Below are 19,836 nucleotides of genomic sequence, written 5' to 3'. Positions count from 1 at the left end.
TAGTATGGCATGCTGCAACCGAAGCGTCCACACGTCTAAATATGAGAAGCAGCGAAGAAATTTATAAAGATTTTAAATAATATATAGAATTTTATTTTAAGTTTAAATGACAGCGGTGCGGCGCTGATTCCCGCGGTGCGCTGTGTCGGAGCTCGGGGAATAGAGCGCCGTGTGGAGCGGGGCCGTGGCCTAGTGGACAGCGGACTTCTCCGGCCATGCTCCGGCTTCCAGGGGCCTTACTCCGGACAGGCGTGCTTCGGTGTTCTGCTGTTTCAAGCACAGGTTCTGGGAGAAGATTCTAGACCCTCTGACACCTGCTTACAGGTAAGGACTGAACAGTGAGGGCTACGTTTAAACTAGTGTGAAAACTTCACCGCTAGCCACCTAGCTTCCGACCCGACCGTCCACGGCGCAGCGTGACCTCCCCTCTGGTGCACTACGCCACTCTCTCCACTGAGCGCGAATTTATCACTTACCCCGGTGTAGGTTTGATGGAACCTGTTTCCAATGTTGGCTGTTTGTAAACAGTGGGCTAACACTAACGGGTCCGCGCAGTTAACTGTAAGTCAGAGACCGGCTACCACACGGCGGTCAGTGTTGGTGTCCGCTCGCACTGATCCGGGAATTAATCCGTTATATTTTAATTAAGTAACCCGGAATTCCGGGACGTTGGTTTTAGTAGAGAGAAAGAAAAAATAAAATAAAATGTAAAAAAAAGAGCTGGAAATGCCCGTTCCTCTATCTGTGTTCGAGCTGTAAAGTTAAGTCTCAGCCTTGGCTCCCAGTGGTCTTTATTATTACATTTAATCATAGAATTTCTGCAAAGTTCGAAAGCTCGTTTTATTGGGGCTCACCAGGACCTGCTTTATTAATGAAACTGAAATAAAATTGGATATTTTCTCTCTCATCTGCTTTTCTAACTGATCTCGTTGTCTGTCCTGACTGCGTAGGAGAACGCGGTTTCTAGTCGGAAGAGCTGAATTAAATAGTCTCTCCTGAATTCGGTTCTGGGTGGTCTGGTGTCCGAGGGGACCGGTGCAAATTGTTCAGGGCGGTGGGGTTCAGGGGTGTGCTGGCCCGACCGCGGCAGCGGTGAGAGGGTCGACGCAGGCTCGGGGTCTGAGGCTGGAGGTCAGTCCACAGCTGCGGGACTCGCCCTCACAGTGGACTAAAGTACACTGTTAATGCTGTGATTTAATAATTCATCGCGTTAACCCGCAGGATGCGGTCATAATGACAATAAAGCCAGAAAGCCAAGCGTCCCAACAGCATCTCTAAACGGACTACAAATTGTGTCGCCTTTATGACGTCACTACCAAGTATCACCCGAAGCGGCGTCTCATCGAATCATGGGTTTTGTAGTTCAGTCCTAAAATAAACACAAGCAAAAATATTTTGCTATTACCTTGTTTTGCAGCTACTCTGTGTGTGTGTGGTGCTGTTAATGGAAGTGTGTGCGTGATAATTTTAATCCAGAAAACTTCCAGTTTATGGCATTTGTTTTTTAACATGAAAAGTTTTATATAGAAAATTTATATAAATTAAATGTATACAAAAAAAAAGAAATATAAAATCACAAATGTAAAATGTGTGAACTAAAAAAATTCTTTAAAATGTTAAATCACTTTAAAGTTAAGCAAAGATTTAAACATGCTTAAAATATATTCTATTAGCAGTTAATCTTGTTGTTAAATAAATATTGTTAATAGCAAACAATTTTATACAACATTTATGACCATTATTATTATTACAGTTGTTATTAATATTATTTTTAGAATTTTAATATTATTATTATTATTTATATTAGTGTGCAGCCAGGTAGGTTGAGGGCTAAAAAACAAACGTAATATAAATAAATGAGACCTTCCTGCAGTTAGATTTCACTCTTTAGTTCTAAAAGGTTAGGGGGAGAATGTAATTATAAGGGTTTTTTTTTTTTTTTTTTTTTTTTTTTTCCCCCAATGACTGAAATTCAAATAGAAATAAACAATGAAATTTATGGCCTGTTTTCCCATTGTTTACTCAGATACAATATTAGTGGAGGGTATTGTGTTTGTAGCTGGATACTTTAGTTTACATTAATAAAGGAGGATATGCTAAATAACACCAGGTGTATTATTTTCTATATTATTTTATATCAGCTGTGTAGAAAATGAATTAAAAACAACATGGAACAATGGTGTGGATGAGAATTCAGTTTTAAAAAGCAGAAGGTAACTGATGTGTTTAATAAAAATATTTGTTTATTTAAAGTTTGGCATTTAAATATGAGAAGCAGGTGTACAAAAGTTTGAAAACATAATTTTTTGTATTTGAAAAATATAATTTCAATCCTAGGAGAATCTTAATGACTGCAGGCATTTATATCAGATGTGTTTCAAGAATTATTTAAGTACTAAATGGTCTGCTTGCGTTTCATGATTGAGGTTCACTGAGGTTAAATACCAGCCTCTACCTCCCCCTTGTGGGTGCGGTTTAGTTTCCGCTGGTGAAGAGCTGCTCAGCAGCATTGGTATGTTCCATGGAGGGGGGACTCTGCAGATTAATCCATTAGTTAAAACTGAACAAGACTTTCTGCTTGTTTCAAAAATAAATAAAACAATAGAACTACATGGTGGTGGAAAGAGTTTCAGGAGGGTGCTAAGAGACAGCTGGAAGGGTTAGAGCTTGGGAAGTTCTGTTTGTATTTGATCAGTGAATATACATATCTCATTTCTAGAACTGTTGGAACACTGGAAAAAAATGTATATATAAACAGTATGCAAGAATGTGCACATCGTTTAAATCCTATATTTAATAAAAAATAGTACAAACACAATACAGAAAATGTTGAAACCAAAAGTTGTTTTGTTTGAATACATGATGGCCCGAGGATGCATTAGTGACTTCCAAAGGCAACGTTAATGCTGAACAATATTTACACATGTTTTGGAGCAACATGATGCCATCCAGACAGCATCTTTTTTTGGAGAGGGCCTGGTTTATTTCACTACGTCTAGGCAAATCCACATTGTGCATGGACTACAAAAGTAATGTAAAATAAAAAATGTAAAAAAGTCCAGACCTGTCACCCACTGAATATAGTAAGTGCATTGTGAAATGAAAAACACTAACGAAAACCTGAGCTGTTGAGCAACTGAAATCCTATATCGAGCAGCATTGCGAAAGTACTTCCCTTTCAAACCTACTGCGACTGGTCTCTTCAGTTCCCAAATGCTTACAGAGTATTGTTAAAGAAGAGATGGTGAAACACAGGGGTACACCCTGACCCAACTTTTTTGGAATGTCTTGCTGCTGTAAAATTAAAAATAGACAAATATAAAAAAAAGTCTCAGTTTTAACATTTGAAATACTGCCTTTGTATTATTCTTAGTTAAATATAGTGTTTAAATAATTTGCACATCATTGCATGCTGTTTTATTTACATTTTGCCCAGTGTCCCAACTTTTCTTGAAACGGGGGTTTGAATTTGAAAAAAATCCCCATAATAAAAGCCACTCCTGACAAAAGCCATCTTTATGGTCAGGTGGTAATTTGCATGAAATCCTGAGAGATGTTTCCACTCAAGTTCCACGCAAACTGCAGTTGAGGTCGTTCTCAGAGAGCAGTGTCTTGGGATGGTGTCTGCATTTTTTTTAATGTCCAGTGTGAGACAGGACATGGGTTTAATAAGTGCCCTGGTCTCTGTTTGTTCCTGTGCAGCTATAGTTTGTAGTTTGGAGTGGGTGGAGGGAATGGGTGGAGAGGGCCCTCCTCCACTCTCCTCTTTCAGGCCCTGTGGGATTAACAGGCCTGTGTCAGGACCTTGGAGGAGTTCTGAAATGGGGGAGGATGGGGATGCATGTTCCACAGAGTGGTGTGTTCAGAAGGGGAAATAACGACCTGAGGGTCAGGAAATAATGAGGAACAAGGAACTGAAAGAACACATGAGCAGTAATCAGTACTTTTTCTTTCAGTTTATTGGAGGATTACAGGTCAGTATTGAGATTTTAAGTAACAGCGCCTGGTGTTTGCTTTTCAAAAGCATTTTAATCTAAAACTGTACACTACAGAGGTTCCCATTTGAGAAATAGATGGTAAATAAGGCTGAATTTTCAGTTTAGTTATTAATATGTAAATATAAAATGAGTCATGCAGGTAAAATGAATGAAATGTGGCTTTAATGAGTAGAGTTAATTTGAGGCATAGCTCAGAGGCTGTGAATGAGGAGTGCAGTGTGAAAAGGAGAATGTAAGAAACGGGAAGGTGATATTTTTGACTTTAATCTGTAATGTGTGGGTTGGTATATATGCAATAAGTATATGATCCAAAATCCTCTAAGATTGGGCTGTTCTCACTCCTCCCCCAAACCCACCCTCCCCTCAGTCTCCCCTAAATAGCAGTGTGGCAGTTCTTCGTAGGGTCTTGACGTCACCTAGCGTTTGTATAGCCATTGTCTCACCAGCTAGCAGCCTCAGCCCTGCCAACTGCTGTGTCCCTTTCTGCTTTAAACCTCAGCAGCTTCGTGTTTTTGTCTGCGAAGGGAAGTGTGGGAGGAGGAGAGTAGGAATGAGAGACGTAAACAATTCAAGAGAAGAGATGTGACATAATGCTGGAGGGAAGAGAACGGCTAAAACGCTACTAGCCCTGGACCTGAACAGTACAGAAGTGCTGGTGGATGTTGAGTGTGTGCTGTGTGTTTGGATGTTCTGAAACCACCGGAGTTAGGGGCACAGCTGTGTAAAGCTCTGATGCCCCTGAGGATGAGCAGAAGAGCTGTTTGGCTGCAGGAGCGCAGCGTCTGGCTGGCATTGTGCTGGCCGGCTGCATTGTGTGCATTGATGACCCCTGCTGAGTAGCTGCCTGCTCATCATTCCCTTCCCTCTCTCTCTCTCTCTCTCTCTCTCTCTCTCTCCCTCTCTCTCTCCCTCCCCCCCTCCCTTTCTGTCTCTCTTTCTCCATCGCAGCACCCAGCCCAGCCATGTTTGGCACAGAATCCTCACGTAAGTACACCCATCCTCCAGCCTCTTCTGCACCAGCTGCCTGTGTCTCCCTGTCCTTTGTGAAAGGGTTATGGTCCCCTTTGTGCTTTTTATCCCTATGTGTTCGTTCCGTCTGTTTCGTGTCACTGCTTCTCATGGCTCCTTTTGATGTGTTTCAAGGCCAGCTTCTGGAGTCAACCATTTTGTCTACATGCCCAATAATTTATGGAGAATTCATTTCTTGCATTCCCTTTTTTCACCTTGTCTTTTCCTCACTCCAGTTTGTGCTGTTTCTTCTCTTGTGTCGTTTTGTTCTTTTCTTGTTCCTGCCATGGTTTCCCAGCGTTCTGAGCATGCCATTAGCTGGGAATGATCATATTTTGCTTTGCATACCTTGGCTGCAGAAGAAATATTTTGGAGTAGTGGTGTCCAAATGTTTTTACTGGGGGCAGATGGAGGAAATGTTCAGTGACAGTTTGAAAACCTGGAACAACATATGAATAAATACATAAACAATAGGAGTAAATTCATTCCGAAGAAATCCCATAGATATGTAAATTAAAATATATATGAAATAGTGTATGGCTAACATTAGCAGTTTCCAAATATAGTCTTCTTCATCTAAGTTGTGTAGGGTTCAAATTATTTTGTTATTCTACAATTTCATCTTTAATGTTTATGTTTAATGAAACACACTGGTAGTGTGTGTGAATTTGAAAACATTAACTGAATAACTTATAAAATGCTTTATTTATTTAGGAAATTAATCAATATTTTTAACTAACTGTACAAATAAAAAATATAAGACTTGTTATTACTACTATTACTTTATTATAATTATTACTAATAATATTAATATTTTTTCATACATGTACACTAATATAAACAAAGGTTATATTAAATATATATTCTACTGAAACCTGTTATACTGCTGATAGAATAAATAACTACCTTTTAAAACAGAAAACACAGCTTAGCAAGCCCAGGATCCACAATGTTTACTAATGTAATACTCAAACACTCAATGTTTATGAAGGTGATCTGCACAGCGCCCCATCTGGGATCAAAGCTACAACACTTGAACTTTTGTTTACTCCTTAGCATGAACTTTCATTGCAATGTTAATATTATAAATCAGTTTAAGCCCTGTCTTATGGCAGGGTGGAGCATGGGTGCATAAACCAAACAATAAATACAACCATTGGCTCAGCAGCTGCAGACTGCTATTGTTTTTCTTGGCAGCCTCAAATATCTTCATAAATCAGGGCATGTTTTAAATTATGATGGTAAGTCAGAGTGTGTCTGTTGCAAATGACATGTAAATTAGGGACTGATGTGTTGGCATGCTTGTTTTCAACAACTAAAGCTGAAGTTGTGCTCAAATCACTCTTTGTTTCAGCATCATATGACATTTTCCCAAACAGACACAGAGCTGTTAAAATGTTTAGGATGGTCCAACTGTTGCATGTGGTGTCCTCTGTAAAAAGCAAAATGGCATTTATTCCTGCAACAACCACAAATACTCGTCATAGGTTTAAATCTTTTAGAGCAGAGGTTCTTCACATAACTTTAACATCACCTCACTTTCACAAATGTAGAGTTTTGCCATCGAACCAGGTCTAAAAATACAAACTGAATTTGATCAAACATGATCAGGACTTTCTGGATTAGTCAACATTGTGTGGTCATAATTTAAGCATGATATATTTTCTGTTGAAAATTATGTCATGAACAAGTGAGAAAATTAAGCATTACCCTTTAATAAATTATCAATAAAGAAAGTAAAATCTAATAAAATAAATAAATTATATGTGTAGAAAATAAATAAATAAAAATAATAAAATCCCTTTTTAAAATAGTATAGTATATGTATATAAGTGTTGTGTAGAGATGCTTTAAATACGGTCATTGTTTTGGGATATTTTAAACTGTAATCACTTTAGTGTCAGGTGTCTATCTGAAGATCTGTGCTGGACAGAGCTGTTTCTAAGCAAGTTTCTTCTTAAATCCTTAAATTAATTTCCTTTTTTCTCACAGTAAAAAGTTCATTTCCTGTTCTGAGTGAATACAATTTTGATTTTCTATAAAGATAACAAGAAAATTAATAATTTTGGGTACTACTTTGATTTGGGAGACCACAGCATGTCTTGTTTAACTAACTAACATTCGTTATGTATGTGTTGTTTTTCACCTGAATTTCACGCTGAATCTAACGGATAAATCCTGGCACTCTTGCGCCACTTGTGCCTTTGCCTGCATTTGTGATCTGGTCTAAATGCATTTTTGACAGAAAAACACCACAAAAACAATGTGTTAAATCACTCCACAATTCCATGTAAAATTTAATGGGACCATTGCTGAAAACACCAAATTGGCATTTCTTCCACCAGGTGTATTACTCGTGTGTTTCTAACCTGAGTCCTGTGTCTGTTTGTTCACAGTAAGCATGTTCCTGAACACTTTAACCCCAAAATTTTATGTGGCTTTGACTGGAACCTCTTCCTTGATTTCAGGACTTATTCTGGTAAGTTATATTAGATGTTTTTTTTTGTGTATAAAAGTAAAACTCATGGTGTTAAATCTTTAAGTCACCAGATCTTATGTATTGCACATTTTAAACAAAACAAGTGTACCCCAGCCCAGTGAGGAAATGTTTTGGCTTGTTGCAAGTGATCATAAAACAGCATTGTTTATTCGCACTGCATATCATTCACATAAAAAAACTTTACTTTGGCCTCATTAGTGCTGCTAAAGTTGGACCTGCATGCAGCAGGTGTTCTATTCCTCTTTGAAGAAGGACAGACTTGAGACATGAGACATTTTATTAGCTCATCATTTTCTGTGTGTTTGCTTGATTGTTACGAATAACTTTAAAGTGTCTATTTTTTTCTACAGATATTTGAGTGGTGGTACTTCAGGAAGTATGGCACTTCCTTCATTGAGCAAGTGTCTGTCAGTCACCTGCGTCCTCTGCTGGGGGGCGTGGATAACAGCTCTCCAAACAACACAAACACCACAAATGGAGATGCAGACTCCAGCCGACAGAGTGTATCAGGTAAATTGATGATTGTTTTAGTTTGTACTACGTCTGATCGTTTTTTGGGGTTTTTTTTCCCCTCACCACTGGCAGTAAGGTTAAATACATGGAATGATCACTGGATTAGGAACACCTATTTTGTATTGACACTCATTGTCCATTGACCATACAGGAGCACTTTGTAATAGACTACAATTGTAGACTGTAGTCCACCTGTTTCTTTGCATACATTCATCCCCATTTCACATTGTTCTTCAATGGTCAGGACCCTCAAAGAGCAGGTATGATTTGAGTGGTGGATCATTCTCAGGGCTGCTGTGACACTGACATGGCTGTGGTGGGTTAGTGTGTTTCGCTGGTACGAGTGGATCAGACACAGCAATGCTGCTGCTCTCTCACTCCCTCACTCACGTGGGTGCTGCTTCTCGAGTGGCTGACGTTGTGCTCTGCTCTTCTATTGTTTCCTCACTTTCTTGACAATTTCTGACATTTCTGTAAAGTTTTGTGTTGGATATAAATCGCTGATGTGTGCAGAGTGTGGAGGAGCACAGTTAGTGGTTTACTGTAACCGTGTGAATGAACATGAGAAACCCCTCATTTGAGCTGCAACCCAGTGATTTTGCCGGCTGTATTCCTATAACTATTTTCCTGAAGTTAAAATGAATGTTGAAATTGTTCTTAATGTTTCTGAAATGTTTCTTCTGCTCTCTCTCTCTCTCTCTCTCTGTAGAATGTAAAGTATGGAGAAATCCACTTAATTTATTCCGGGGGGCAGAATATAACCGGTGAGTTTTTCTTTCTTATTAAGTTTCAGTATATTGTTCCCTGACAGACATCACAAACATAAACAGCAAATAGACAAAGAACTTCTGTACCTTGCACTGTTTTCCACAGAACATTTCTTGCACAGATGCAAGAGTTGAACAAATGTTCTCACTGAAGTTTAACAGTCTGTAAGGGGTTCTGGTCACTAGAGTTGCTGAGTGAAATTTTTAGAATCAAATATTTTAGCTAGGCTCCTGCCAAGTTTCTCCACTTCTGTAGGTTGCCAAATAACACAAACAGAACAAACATCCAAAGTAAAAAAAAAATGTAATAAATGTACATTACATCAAGAAACATAGGGCATTAGTTTATTATGAGCATGGTATATTTTATATATATATAATACATATAATCCAAATTCAAGTGCTTTTGTGGTGAGCTCTAACTGTGGGAATGTGTGCCTCATTAATCAGGTCCATAGAAACACTACATACTCAAACAACATGCAGGTTCCAAAATGGTTCTTGGCCTATGTACCCTAGCCCTGTGTAGCTCCTCATATTCATATTGTGATATTACTGGAGATGGGTAATTGAACACAGCAGATATGTGATTTTTATTTCACTGCCTAACAACCCTATATTAACCTCCAAGCAGTCCCAAAACAGTCCAGACCCCTCCCTATTTCAGTGGCTAACTCATTGTTCATAATTTGACTTTGCTTGAGAAATAATTTTTAACATGTAACGTTCTACCATTTAAGATGGAACGGAAAATGTTTTTTTTTTTTTTACAGTTTATATTTTACATGATTCTTTTACTATATAGCAATAATAATAATAATATCCGTTAGCTGCTTAATTTAGTGGAACAGCAGCAGTGTTTGTAAATCAATCTACAAGAGGAATGCACAAATATCTAAAAGCACATGTATTATAAAGATGAACATTATCTTACTTGGGCATCTACACTTTTTAATAAACCTTATTATATAGGTTATAAACCCTCCTCAAATCCTCAGCGATGGGTGCCATTGCATGACTCCATGAATACCTGTTTAGCAGCTGCTTGTAAATCACTGAACGTTTCTTTAGAATAATACTACGAGGCTTGGACACCACAGTAAAAGCACAAGGAAAGAAGCAGTGAGACGTAGGATTTGTGTGTGTTGTGCAATCTGATTACACCATATTCCCATGAACACATATATACATTCCTAGCACAAAATCAAAACCAAAAAAATACAGAAAACAATACAAGATTATATTAACGGCTTAAATCTTCCATCAAACCAAAAGATACTTTAAGATATTATATTTCTCACCAATTTATCACAAAAACTACAAACTGCACTGTATGCTTCTTTCTGAAGGGGAATCTTCTCAGTTTCTGAATGACATTTTTTTATGAGATTGTTTCTAATTGCTGCTGTTGTCTATTTTCAGATACACCTGGGTTACAGGTAGAGAGCCTCTGACGTACTATGACATGAATCTTTCAGCACAGGACCATCAGACCTTCTTTACCTGCGACTCAGACCACATCCGCCCTGCTGATGCTAGTAGGGATTCAAAGCACTCAGATAATTTAAACAGATGCTACTTGTCAAAATATTTTGAAACACTCCAGTTTCCAGGAAATTCAAGCAGACCAAGTAAGATGAGAAATGGAGCATTACCACTGGATAATTAGATAAAACTAACCTAAATATTAAACTGAAACCTGAAAAAGTATGGCATTTCTGTTTTTTAAATAAGGACTTTAGCAGAGACTTCACTGGTTCACAACTTCCAGCTGTTCTTCAACAGTTGATATAAAAGATGACAGGTGTCATAGTTTTGGCCGATGACCTACTAAATTTATTTGGATGTGACTGGACAAAAACGCAAATTTTAAATATTTGTTTGATTGTAATATTTAGTGTAATATTATTGGTGTCTTTGTGTGTTTTGCTAGTAATGCAGAAAGCCTGGAGAGAAAGGAATCCCCAGGCACGAATCTCTGCTGCCCATGAAGCTCTGGAGCTTGAGGAGTGAGCGCATTCTCACTACATACCCCACATGCACACACCTGAGCCTTTACAGCCATTGGACCCATTGCTCTGTACACTTTGAATTTATATTTGTTTTAAAATGTTCTTGGGACTTCAAAGCCTGATGATTTATATATGACAACTTCATTTATTCTTACTTTTTTATCTCTTACCTTACTTTTATGTCTTAAATCTCAGGATTTGATTTAGTCCAGTCATAAGTACTGAATGGAAATGGAAACTTTATTGTCTAGTGATTAAAAAAAACATGAGTTTAAAATCCATTTCCAAAAGCAGTCCTCAGTTTCCTATAACCCCCCCCCCCCCCCCCAATTTGTTCCGCTCTTCAGTCTATAACTAAATGCACTTTTAAATATGAAAATCTATACTTAAGCATCAAAAAAGAGTTGCAGTTAATCACATTAGCTGAAGTGGCGTGAATAACACTTCCAGTGGGTTTTGGAGCACTGGATACTCCAGTGGTGAAAGCATAGTGTTTACAGTAAATGTTGTGGATGAGTGATTATGGTTTGGGAATGTTTATTGGACATAGGGCTAGTTCCTGTGAAGATTCATTTTAAGACCACAGCTAGACATTTTAGACAATGAAAGGCCTTTACCTTTGTAGCAACAGAAGGCCTTTTCCAGTTCCTGAATGACTATCTTCCTGTGCACAAAGCAAGGCTTATGAACACACACTTTCCCCAATTTGGTGTTGAGGAACTTTGTAACATGTACTGTATTATTGCCCATGGTTTTAAAATAAGAATGGGGTTAGTCTGGATGTTACACAGCCACTGTTTAATCACAAACATTTAAACGTTTAAGCAACAAACCTCATTATTTTAACTGTGTTACAGCTGTGCTACAGCGTACATCCTTCTAGCTGAGGAGGAGGCTACCACCATTGTGGAGGCAGAAAAGCTCTTCAAACAGGCACTGAAAGTGGGGGAAAGCTGTTACCGCCGCAGCCAGCAGCTGCAGCACCATGGCTCACAATATGAAGCTCAACACAGTAAGTAGATCACAAGCACACAAACAAACACATGCACACACCTACATATACATTTGGAGCAAGACTGGGTTTCAGAGGACCAGCTCCGCCGCATTTGACAAGTGACTTCCCTGACCCTGAATGTTGAGCTGAACCCCCTCCTGCTTCATGCTCATCACCTTGAGGAGTCATTTGATCTGGATCACATTTGTTGAGAACATACATGTACATTTTTAATTGTCTACACTCTTCGATCTGTCAGCAACTGCAAAAAACAGGCTTCACCTGGCACTAGTCAAAGAACTCATACACACCATTCCGATGTAATTGAGCAAAGCAAAAAAGATTATATTTCATTGCCATTTTATTCACCAGAAATTGAATAAGTAATATTTTCTCTACATCACAATGAAACAGTAAACAATGGAAAAGTACAAAATGTTAATCAGTGACATTTTGGAGCATGGATTGTGAAAGTGTTTAATAGAAATCAGGCACACACACTACTGACTGACTGAATTAAATCTGTCAGCGACAATTACTGGGATCAGGCTGCACATATTTAGCACAATTTTGTTAAATCCGACAAATTTCCAGCCTCTGACCCAAATATGAGCGTCTGGAAGGAGAAATGTGCTGTGTAAAGAACAGCAACGTGACATCTGGGACACCCAACAACACCTGAAAAAGTCCAACATGTCAGCATTATTTGTATTTTTCCGCCTACTCTCCTGCGACATATTCCTTGACATTGATCAATAGGAGGACAGAACGCTCTCTGTAAAGATGGGGAAGAGAAAGCTGTGTGGAGGAACAACCAAGCTGAGGAAAGGAGGATTGTTTTCCATGAGAGACATTCACCTTCAAATGTAATGAACCGGTCTACATTAATGTAATTTTGTTGCCATGTTCACACATTACCTTAAGTTCTCTTTGAAGGACAGACGGCTGTTACTGTCGTCTTTGTGACACACAGGAACAGGGCCTAATTATTGTTTTCAGAACAATACCGCCAGAATCACACACAGCACTTCTGTAGCCATGATTGACATCTAGACCTGCCTTTATGATGGCATATTAACTCGCACAAGAAGCCAAATGATGATTGGTTGGCATAAAACATGTAGTTTAGCCAGTCTCACGACCGAAATACAGCACAAATTTATGGCGCTAATATTAACTGACAAAGTGACTTGTATCTTGAAGTCTGATCCCAGCATATGGTGAGAAAAGAGAGTTCATTAAAATTTTAATTAACTTAGGAACACAAAAAGGAATTCACTTTTGGAAGCAGTCAGTTTTACTTTTAGGTGATCTTTAACACTCCTTTACCCCAAACTGATTTTACAAATTTTCTTCTAAATAAATAAATAGCAGCACTCTCTGTGGCTTGGCATCTGAGGGGTTAAAAACGTTATTAAATTAAAACATTTAAAACGTAAATATACTCTCATCACCCATAACATTTCTATCACCTGTTTGTTTGTCAACCATTGTTGTTGTACAATCACTATCCACTTTTTGTGTATGCGCACATTTGTAGTTTTACAACTACCGACTGTAGTCCATCTGTTTCCCTGCCCCATGTTTGTCAATGGTCAGGACCACCATGTAGTGGATATTTTTCCTTGGTGGATGATTCTCAGTCCAGCAATGGCACTGAGGAGTTTAAACTCCAGCAGCACTGATCCTCTCATGCCAGCTAAACACATTAACACTCCACCAGCATGTCAGTGTCACTGCAGAGCTGAGAATGATCCACCACCCAAATCATACACTGTGGGTGTGCTGACCATTGAAGAACAGGGTGAACTTGGGCTAACAATGTATATAATAACAATTATGGATTGTAGTCCACCTGTTTCTCTGCATACATTCTTGTCCCCTTTTCACACGGTTCTTACATGGTCAGGACCTCCACAGTGCAGGTATGATTTGGATGGTGGATCATTCTTAGTGCTGTAGTGACACTGACGTAGTCAGCAGACTGAAATCTGTCCTGTGGTCTGTGGATATGTAGTCTGCTAACTAATCTCGCTTTATCACCACCACTTTTCTCACTCTGTCTTAGATACCCTCCCTGCTTGTTTGATAGTTTATTTATTAATATAATAATTAAAATAGATTTGTGTTGAGTGATTTTTAATGTTCATATTTAAACAGTCGAAAGGGATTCAGTGTGTGTGTGTATATAGATATATATATATAATAATAATAATAATTATTATTATTATTATTTTTAAACTGGAGCATTGTGTACACCTCTACTTTGTCTTTTTCAGGAAGGGACACTAATGTTCTAGTGTACATTAAGAGGAGGCTTGCTATGTGTTCCCGGAAGCTCGGAAGGACGAGAGAGGCAGTGAAAATGATGAGAGATGTAAGTAATGCTTGTAATTCTTATAATTACCATCATAATTTAGCAATGTTGCCCTGTTCTGTTTGTTTATTGTAGCTATAACAGTGAGTATGTTGTGGCTGTTTTATCTCTGTTATAACTCTGTTTCAGTTAATGAAGGAGTTCCCTCTTCTCAGTATGTTCAATATTCATGAGAACCTACTGGAGTCACTCTTAGAGCTGCAAAACTATGCTGATGTTCAAGCAGTACTCGCCAAATACGACGGTACGCTGTCAGTTTTTAAACTGTCCTTGCAATAACATGTCAGTTGTATAATTTCTGCTGTAGTTTGATTGTTAGATCCTCTTTTGTAAGTCGCTTTGGATAAAAGCGTCTGCCAAATGCATAAATGTAAATGTAAATGTCATTTATGTGTTTTTCTGGAAGATTGTATTATATATATATATATATATATATATATATATATATATATATATATATATATATATATATTATTCAGTTAATGACATACACAAATTAATTCTTTTCTTCATTCACTCACCATTCATCCTGTTATTTCACTTATTTGTCAAGAACAGTGCTTTTTCTAAGAGAATAAATGTGACTTAATCACTGTTTTTATTTTAATGGTTTATTGGAGATTTTTTTTAAGGCTGAAGGAGAAAGACTGAGGAAGCCACTGTTAAATTCTAATATCAGTGATAGATTCTAAGTGGTCCTATTTTTTTTCAGAGGATATCTCAGCCATCATGTCTTGATTTCTCTTAACTTAAACTCCTTCTTCTACAGACATTAGCTTACCAAAATCTGCCACAATATGCTACACAGCTGCTCTTCTCAAAGCCAGGGCAGTGTCTGACAAGTGAGTATTCTGTGTTTATATTTTGTAAAGCCAAGATGGAGTTTCATAGATTGCTTAATTTCAAACAAATATCACATTCTGGGAAAATCCTCAGTAATTTTACAAAGCTTCACTGTGGAAGGAGGTCAATAACGATGTAAATGTGAACGTCAGTTTGTGAAGCCAAAGAGACATTTCAGTTTTTGTATAAATATTAAAAGACGGAATGAGTCTTTTTTTTAACGTAATGGAAACGTTTATTTTGACTGTTTCTTTCACATTGAGGAACACAGAGAGTGCTTCCCCTTTCGTATTCAGTTCTGAATTTTTTAATAATAATTTTAATTTCTTAAATTTGAAACACATGGTCAGATTGAAAAATGCACTTGGCCAGTTTATTTAACAAATTCACCAGTCCGAACATTTTGTGAAATTAAAAGAATAAATTAATAAGTGAAAATAAAATAAAGAAAGTCTGAGACTGATCAATGTTCTCAAAATCCTCCCCTATGCCACTGTTTTTAATTTTTATTTTTTTTACAGGTGCATGTGGTTTGCCCATAAATTCCTTGCTGTCACTTTCTGTAATCCACCCCTTCCACCTTTCCAGGTTTTCTCCAGAAGCAGCATCTCGGCGAGGCTTGAGTACAGCAGAGATGAATGCAGTGGAAGCCATTCACAGAGCAGTAGAATTCAACCCACATGTACCCAAAGTAATCCCCTCACACCAACACTGCATATAAATCAAATAAGAGCACTGAAATGAGAGTTTAGAGCATTTATCACACTGTGCTTCTCTTTAACAAGTGATTACTGCCTTCTACAGTACCTCTTAGAGATGAAAAGTTTGATACTGCCGCCAGAACACATCCTAAAGAGAGGAGACAGCGAGGCCATAGCGTATGCCTTCTTTCACCTGCAGCACTGGAAGAGAGTGGAGGGGGCGCTGAACTTGTTACACTGCACGTGGGAAGGCAGTGAGTATCTCTCCTTAGCTTCACGGGTGCTGAAGTGTTAATTTTCTTCAAGTGTGAATATGGATTTTACAAACAGACAGCTTGGCAGTTGGCCAATATGCTGGACTAGATGGTGTAATTATCTTTACCCTTTGTGTTTTTACTGTTCAGGCTTGGTTTGTTAACTTGCCTGACTACAGAGTTTTGGCTGCAGCACAGTGTTCATCACAAAGCAGTGGTCTGGTTTAGCTTAAGGCCAATTTATGCTTCTCCGCCCTACATCAACACTAACCTTACACTATACCCTACGCTGTAGTCTGAAACCCCCTTATCCCTAAATAGTGCACTTCACAGATTATACATCTAATACTTCTACACCACTACATTGTCTACTACACAGAGTGGGGGTAGATATTTGTCATTCAGCCCTAGTGTTGTCGTGGTGTAACTGCATATCGATGCAAACACCAACAGCTCCCAAAGGGTTAGGGCACTTGTGCAGGATGCAGCTTAGGCTCTGCTTCAAATAAAAGCAGAAGCATAAATTGGCCTGTTCAGTGGAAATGCAGTATCAAAGGACTGGGGACATTTATGGAAAATACATCTTTTAAAATACAATATCAAAAGCTTTTTCTGCAGTGTTCCCCTTTTTGTACACGAGAATATTATAGAGTCCCCAACATGTACACATCCTTTGTTTCAGACTCCACTGGAATTTATTTTAAACACTAAATCATACAAAACTGAAATTTCTTATGAAACAAAACTAAATAAAGTGAAAAATGACCTGTACAGCTGTAAAGTAGCTATTCGTTTTCTTTGCTTGCGTCCCGTTCTGCAGTAGCTCTGCCCCACCACCTCACTTTGGGAACCACTGACTTAATCTTTAGGTCAATATTTCATTTGTGAATTATGACCATGTTCCTTTACCATTATTTTCAATCCAGCACATGTTGTTAAAGCAGAACTAATGAACATGAACTTTGTTTTTCAGCTTTTAGGATGATTCCTTACCCTTTGGAGAAAGGACATCTGTTTTATCCATATCCAATCTGCACAGAAACAGCAGACAGGGAACTGCTACCAAGTAAGAGATTCTCCTCTCTCCAGTCACTACAACATGGCAGGCTTATCTCCACTATGGGGTTATGGATGTCATTTTGATACCAAGCTAATAGTGGGATACACTTCCTTTACTACATTCATGGCACGTGCCCCAGTCAATTGGGTCTAATGATGCCCCTGGTTCTGTGCGTTAAAAGCAATGAGACAGCAACATGTGATTAGGTCAGTGATTGAGGAAAGTGTATTTGATTGTGTTGTCTTAGCTAACGTCTCCCTTACATTTCTTATGTGTGTAAGCAGTGTTCCATGAAGTGTCTGTGTACCCGAAGAAGGAGCTGCCTTTCTTCATTCTGTTTACGGCAGGCCTTTGTTCTTTCACTGCAATGCTAGCTCTCCTCACACACCAGTTTCCCGAGCTCATGGGAGTCTTCGCCAAGGCAGTGAGTCTGATCATTTTATTTATTTAAAGAACACCACACACACAAAGTTTCTTGAGTCAGATTTTAGGTAATTTTTTTTTTCAAGGTTATCTTCCTTTGTCTCAACTCACAGCAGCTAAATGTGCAGGGTCATTGCAGTAAACTTTACAGAACTCTCACACATTTTCTAACCATTTTTCCTTTCTTCTCTCTACAGTTTCTTGGAACCCTGTTTGCGCCTCTTAACTTCATCATGGAGAAAGTAGAAAGTATTCTGCCTTCTGGACTTTGGCACCAGCTGACACGAATCTGAGAACATATGAACTCAACACACCGTGCCAATTTACTGCGAGCTCCATAAGACCACAGCAAAATGGAAAGTGTCACTACAGGAAGAGAAAGATAACTGCTGACTTCTCATTATTTGTCATTTTCCATTTTCCTTTCAGATTTTTTTTTCTTCTAAACGGCTGAACATTGCCCTATTAAAGTTAAAAAAGACGTTAAATAACTTTGTGATTTCTGTGGCTGGCACTGTGTACAAATATGAGGATATCAGTCGTTCTGCAGGATTTTACAACGGAGCTCTTCCACCTGAATGGGTGGGGTTGATTCTTCACTCATTGTTCCTCTGCTTCAGTCTCAACTTCAGGCCACAGTTTAAAAATGGTTTATTCAACCTGAAGATGTACATCTCACAAGGCTTCACACACTTGTATTTCCATGTTCTTGGGCTGGACAGCAGCACATGTTTACTGTGTTGCTTTCAAACCACAATAGAATATCTTCTTAAATGCAGTGCCAATAAAGCATGTCTGTTTAGCAGTAGGTCAAGAAAAGCCAAGGTCAAGTATTACATTCGATATTCAATCTGTTCTCAGAACCAGTCTGAGCCCCAGTTTAAAATGATTAATAGGCCTGTCACAATAGCCATTTTTTGGGGTTGATTTGTTGTCCCAGAAATTATTTTAATAAAATATTTTTGCCATTTTAAGACAAAGCATTTTGTCTTAATAACATAGTAATTCAGTTACACTTCTTTAAAGAGCAATTGACCTTTAGCAAATCATAATCATTAAGAATATTAGGAACACAATACACAGATTTGGAATATAAATATTATAAAAATGTTTATGTAAGAAACACTTTTTTTTTTCAAACAAATCGACCTAATGGACCCAGAACCGAGAGAATCAGAGAACAGAACCGAGACAGTGGTTAAAATACTGGTGAGTGATTCCTAGTAGGATTCAGCCTCACTGGGACTCTGAACTGGATGAAGCACTTACTAAAGATAAATGAATAAATGTGCTTTACTGTATTTACTCTAAAATGTGTTTACAATGTGCCTGTCTCACATGTGGGAGAGATATGAGTAACTGGACATATATATCATGTTTAGTTTTAAACTGTTCAAGTCGAGGGAGGCACGGTGGCGCAGCAGGTAGTGTCGCAGTCACACAGCTCCAGGGACCTGGAAGTTGTGGGTTCGATTCCCGCTCCCAGCTCCTCTGTTAGGAGTGTGGTGTGTTCTGTCTGTGTAGGTTTCCTCCCACATTCTATGTGTTTGTGTTTGTTGCCATGTGAAGGACTGGCGCCCCCTCCAGGGTGTATTCCCGCCTTGCTTCCAATGATTCCAGGTAAGCTCTGGACCCACCGGGACCCTGAACTGGGTTACAGATAATGAATGAATGTTCATGTTGACCTCAGACTGTTTCACAACACTATTGGTATGTTGAAATTTTGTTTTATAAGTGAGTATATCACTTTTACAACCCTGATTTTTAAATATTGCCACAGCTGTTAATTTAATCAATTCATCATAACTTCAGGAAGCTAGTGTTGGACAGTAAATAAATATCAATATATAGATTAAGCAATAGATTAAGTTTCAATAATGATATGCTATATGATTTTTTAAACACATTTCAATATTTTAAAATACAGTATCTACAGTTAATTGCACTCAGTTTTAAAGTCAGGTTAATAATAATATTGACAAAACCAAGAGGTCTATGATTAATGGTGATTTCATGATCCTTATCGGTTTTATACGTTTTTCTATGGCTTTTATATTGTTCGTATCAATATCAGAATTTGGAAATTTAGCTCTAGTTGTACACTACTGTTTGCACTGCATTGTGGGATTGTTTGATGTCCCTGAAAACTGTTCACTATGTTTTTGGATACTGCTACAAAACGGCGGAACCACAAAATAATGCACTATGTAGTGAATAGGGAACACACAGCGAGGGTGTAAACACTCCAGCGGCACTGCTGTGTCTGTTCCACTCCTAAGCATTAACAAACAACCAAAATGTCGCTGCAGAACTAAGAATTATTCCCCAATCTAAGTAAATCTGTAATTGTAGAACTACAGAGTGGAGCTGAGGGAATGGACCTTGA

The 19,836-nt window shown here is 38.3% G+C and overlaps 1 protein-coding gene across 3 annotated transcripts; it reads left to right on the top strand.

The window, feature by feature from the left end:
• Window positions 1–34: 34 nt before the first annotated feature.
• On the top strand, window positions 35–18,411 carry LOC136709376 (suppressor of tumorigenicity 7 protein homolog). 3 transcript variants are annotated; one of them, XM_066684542.1, is made up of 16 exons: window positions 35–324; window positions 4,947–4,982; window positions 7,403–7,485; window positions 7,857–8,016; window positions 8,729–8,783; window positions 10,209–10,324; window positions 10,720–10,795; window positions 11,656–11,810; window positions 14,072–14,169; window positions 14,299–14,413; window positions 14,939–15,011; window positions 15,601–15,703; window positions 15,817–15,967; window positions 16,941–17,033; window positions 17,312–17,451; window positions 17,648–18,411. In XM_066684542.1, the coding sequence occupies exons 2-16, from the start codon at window positions 4,961–4,963 to the stop codon at window positions 17,741–17,743; spliced, it is 1,536 nt and encodes a 511-aa protein (XP_066540639.1). In that variant the 5' UTR covers window positions 35–324; window positions 4,947–4,960; the 3' UTR covers window positions 17,744–18,411. The 3 variants fall into 3 exon arrangements, with proteins under 3 accessions (XP_066540639.1, XP_066540638.1, XP_066540640.1); XM_066684541.1 differs by having other exon boundaries at window positions 17,309–17,451; XM_066684543.1 differs by lacking the exon at window positions 4,947–4,982 and having other exon boundaries at window positions 17,309–17,451.
• Window positions 18,412–19,836: the final 1,425 nt, after the last annotated feature.

Source organism: Hoplias malabaricus, chromosome 11 (assembly GCF_029633855.1).
Source record: "Hoplias malabaricus isolate fHopMal1 chromosome 11, fHopMal1.hap1, whole genome shotgun sequence".
Classification (NCBI taxonomy): domain Eukaryota; kingdom Metazoa; phylum Chordata; class Actinopteri; order Characiformes; family Erythrinidae; genus Hoplias; species Hoplias malabaricus.
The sequence above is the reverse complement of the archived record's forward strand: the minus strand, read 5'-3'. Positions and strand labels throughout refer to the sequence as shown.